This window comes from Salvelinus namaycush, unplaced genomic scaffold (genome assembly GCF_016432855.1).
Source record: "Salvelinus namaycush isolate Seneca unplaced genomic scaffold, SaNama_1.0 Scaffold1779, whole genome shotgun sequence".
NCBI lineage: Eukaryota > Metazoa > Chordata > Actinopteri > Salmoniformes > Salmonidae > Salvelinus > Salvelinus namaycush.
In genome coordinates this window covers 16286-20000 of record NW_024058540.1, presented here as the reverse complement: position 1 = coordinate 20000, position 3715 = coordinate 16286, and the positions used below count along the sequence as shown (strand labels likewise).

The following is a 3715-nucleotide window of genomic DNA, read 5'->3' as shown; positions in this document are numbered from 1 at the left end:
AAAAGCCAGAAGGTACCACTTTCATCTGTACAAACAATAGTACGCAAGTATAAACACCATGGGACCACGCAGCCGTCATACCGCTCAGGAAGGAGACGCGTTCTGTCTCCTAGAGATGAACGTACTTTGGTGCGAAAAGTGAAAATCAATCCCAGAACAACAGCAAAGGACCTTGTGAAGATGCTGGAGGAAACAGGTACAAAAGTATCTATATCCACAGTAAACGAGTCCTATATCGACATAACCTGAAAGGCCGCTCAGCAAGGAAGAAGCCACTTCTCCAAAACCGCCATAAAAAAGCCAGACTACGGTTTGCAACTGCACATGGGGACAAAGATCGTACTTTTTGGAGAAATTTACCTCTGGTCTGATGAAACAAAAATAGAACTGTTTGGCCACAATGACCATCGTTATGTTTGGAGGAAAAAGGGGGAGGCTTGCAAGCTGAAGAACACCATCCCAACCGTGAAGCACGGGGGTGGCAGCATCATGTTGTGGGGGTGCTTTGCTGCAGGAGGGACTGGTGCACTTCACAAAATAGATGGCATCATGAGGGAGGAAAATGATGTGGATAAATTGAAGCAACATCTCAAGACATCAGTCAGGAAGTTAAAGCTTGGTCGCAAATGGGTCTTCCAAATGGACAATGACCCCAAGCATACTTCCAAAGTTGTGGCAAAATGGCTTAAGGACAACAAAGTCAAGGTATTGGAGTGGCCATCACAAAGCCCTGACCTCAATCCTATAGACAATTTGTGGGCAGAACTGAAAAAGCGTGTGCGAGCAAGAAGGCCTACAAACCTGACTCAGTTACACCAGCTCTGTCAGGAGGAATGGGCCAAAATTCACCCAGCTTATTGTGGAAGGCTTAAAAATAAAGGAAAGCCGCACACTCTAGGAGCTCAGATGCAAAAATATTTAATTTACCAACGTTTCGACAGGCAAGCTGTCTTCATCAGGGTACAATCACAGACACTGCGGGATGACTCGTTTATATATAGTGTCAAGACACACAGGTGTCTGTAATCATGGCCAAAAGTGGCCTAATATCATTGGTTAATTTCTCAAATATTAAAATGGCATAGAAAGAGCAGCATACAATAAATACAAATGGATAGCATACGATCATAGACTCACTTAAGACCACACAAGCCTACAAACAACCACAATGGCAAAGTCACAACAATCACAACAATCACAAGAATGGCTTCAGATCAAAGTCCACGCTTGTGGAAGGCTACCTGAAACGTTTGACCCAAGTTAAACAATTTAAAGGCAGTGCTACCAAATACTAATTGAGTGTATGTAAACTTCTGACCCACTGGGAATGTGATGAAAGAAATAAAAGCTGAAATAACTCATTCTCTCTACTATTATTCTGATATTTCACATTCTTAAAATAAAGTGGTGATCCTAACTGACCTAAGACGGGGAATTTTTACTACGAATAAATGTCAGGAATTGTGAAACTGAGTTTAAATGTATTTGGCTAAGGTGTATGTAAACTTCCGACTCCAACTGTATATACTACAGACACACCTGTCCATTCACTATTACCACAAGGCTCTCAGCTTCCCTCCTCTAACACTAGAGGTATCTACTACAGACACACCTCATCTCTTCCTCATCTCTCTCCTACAGGGTATTGAGGCTGACCAGGTAGACCTGCGTAGAGAGATAGCCTTCAACCTGTCAATCATCTACCAGGCCAGTGGAAACACTGAGATGGTACGGCACCTCATCAACACATACTGCACGGTGTAACGGCCTAACGGGCTGTCAGGTCCTCCTATACTGCACGGTATAATGACCTATCAGGTCCTCCTATACTGCACGGTATAATGACCTATCAGGTCCTCCTATACTGCACGGTATAATGACCTATCAGGTCCTCCTATACTGCACTGTGTAATGACCTATCAGGTCCTCGTATACTGAACTGTGTAATGACCTATCAGGTCCTCTATACTGAACTGTGTAATGACCTATCAGGTCCTCGTATACTGAACTGTGTAATGACCTATCAGGTCCTCGTATACTGAACTGTGTAATGACCTATCAGGTCCTCGTATACTGAACTGTGTAATGACCTATCAGGTCCTCCTATACTGCACTGTGTAATGACCTATCAGGTCCTCGTATACTGAACTGTGTAATGACCTATCAGGTCCTCCTATACTGCACGGTATAATGACCTATCAGGTCCTCCTATACTGCACTGTGTAATGACCTATCAGGTCCTCGTATACTGAACTGTGTAATGACCTATCAGGTCCTCTATACTGAACTGTATAGTGACCTATCAGATCCTCTATACTGCATGGTATAACAGCCTATGTGATGTGTATTATGAGACATATAATTGATGGTATAAGATAGTGTTTCCCCAAATATTTTTTTTCAGCAGCGGTGACCAAGTTAGTGTAGTGGGTGTGGCCAATGGCACGGTCTCCGACCGAAAATGAGCAGAGACATTTTGGTGTTTTAAAGCAAATTTTCTGCAATTCTACACATTTTGTCATGGTGCTAAGAGAAAAATGCTCACTTTAAAAACAAATATTTTGCACATTTTGCCGTGGCTTCTGCCGTGTTCTTATGCTGTCTGAATGACTCAAACATTATAACAGAATCAATGATATTTTAGGGGAACTTTTTATTCTCCCTGACTAGTTTTTATTTTGGTGATTCTTTTTTTTGTTCTCAAAGATACTCTTAATAAAAAATCTATCACTCCATGAGCTTTTCTACATAGAAAAAATATATATGTTTTTTGGTGAGAGTGGCAGCAAGTCATATTTTTGGGAGTGGCAGCAACGATGTGGTGCGCCGCCACTGCTAAATTAGTATAGGGGAAACACTGTGATGTCATATGATGTCCTGACCTATACCATAGGAATACTATTACACTGTATCATGTATAGGAAGTCATATTTACCATAGGAATACTATTACACTGTATAGGAAGTCATATTTACCACAGGGAATACTAGATGTATCCAGGGGTCACATTTAAAATCACCCCAGTCACTTACTCCCTGTTCCACAGCCTTGCTAAAAAACTGTCTAAAAATGTAAACATGTTTTGTATATATTGTTGTCAACAACACCTTATGTTAACTCTAACTTGTGTACATAGATTTTGTAGAAAAATGTATTTGAATACACTGAAATAAAAAAAACATCTGTTTATTAACCATTTGTGGTGCTTTTTTAAACCTGACCCAGAAGCCTGATGTTGTTGGAAAAACATCTGACTGGCTCCTTTGTTTTGCTACAGGGATTATAAAAGTGAGATTGACCAAATCCCTCCGTCCATCTGCTAACATCTTGTCCCTGCTTCCTCATAGTGCTAGTGATACATCTAGCCTACTTTCATCCACTATGCTCCTATGCTGACTGATGCCACTGGTCCAAACAACGTTATGCCGCGCCAGCTAGCGCACGGTTTACCAGATATAGCCTTTTAGAAAGTTCCTCAACGAGATTCAAGGGTTGACTTTTGGAAAAGTGTTGAGTTAAAATCTCGATATGCTGGCACCGTTCCGACCTGTCACCAAGGAGAGATGCTACAAAAATAGGAACGTATTCACTGTTGTTGCCACAGGAGCGGAAACAGTGCAGCGGATATGGGGTCTTCTAAATAATTAAGAAAAGAGGAGCGCTTTCTTTACTGCAGACTGGCACGTCAAGTAACGGTTCGGTAGAAACTAACGGA

General features: G+C 41.6%; 1 protein-coding gene across 1 annotated transcript in view; it reads left to right on the top strand.

The window, feature by feature from the left end:
* LOC120037620 (general transcription factor 3C polypeptide 3-like) overlaps positions 1–3187 on the top strand; it is a 23394-nt gene extending 20207 nt beyond the window's left edge. The window contains exon 20 of the mRNA XM_038983617.1: positions 1642–3187. Coding sequence (XP_038839545.1) covers positions 1642–1764 — 123 coding nt within the window. The 3' untranslated portion in view covers positions 1765–3187. The remainder of the gene's footprint in view (positions 1–1641) is intronic.
* Positions 3188–3715: the final 528 nt, after the last annotated feature.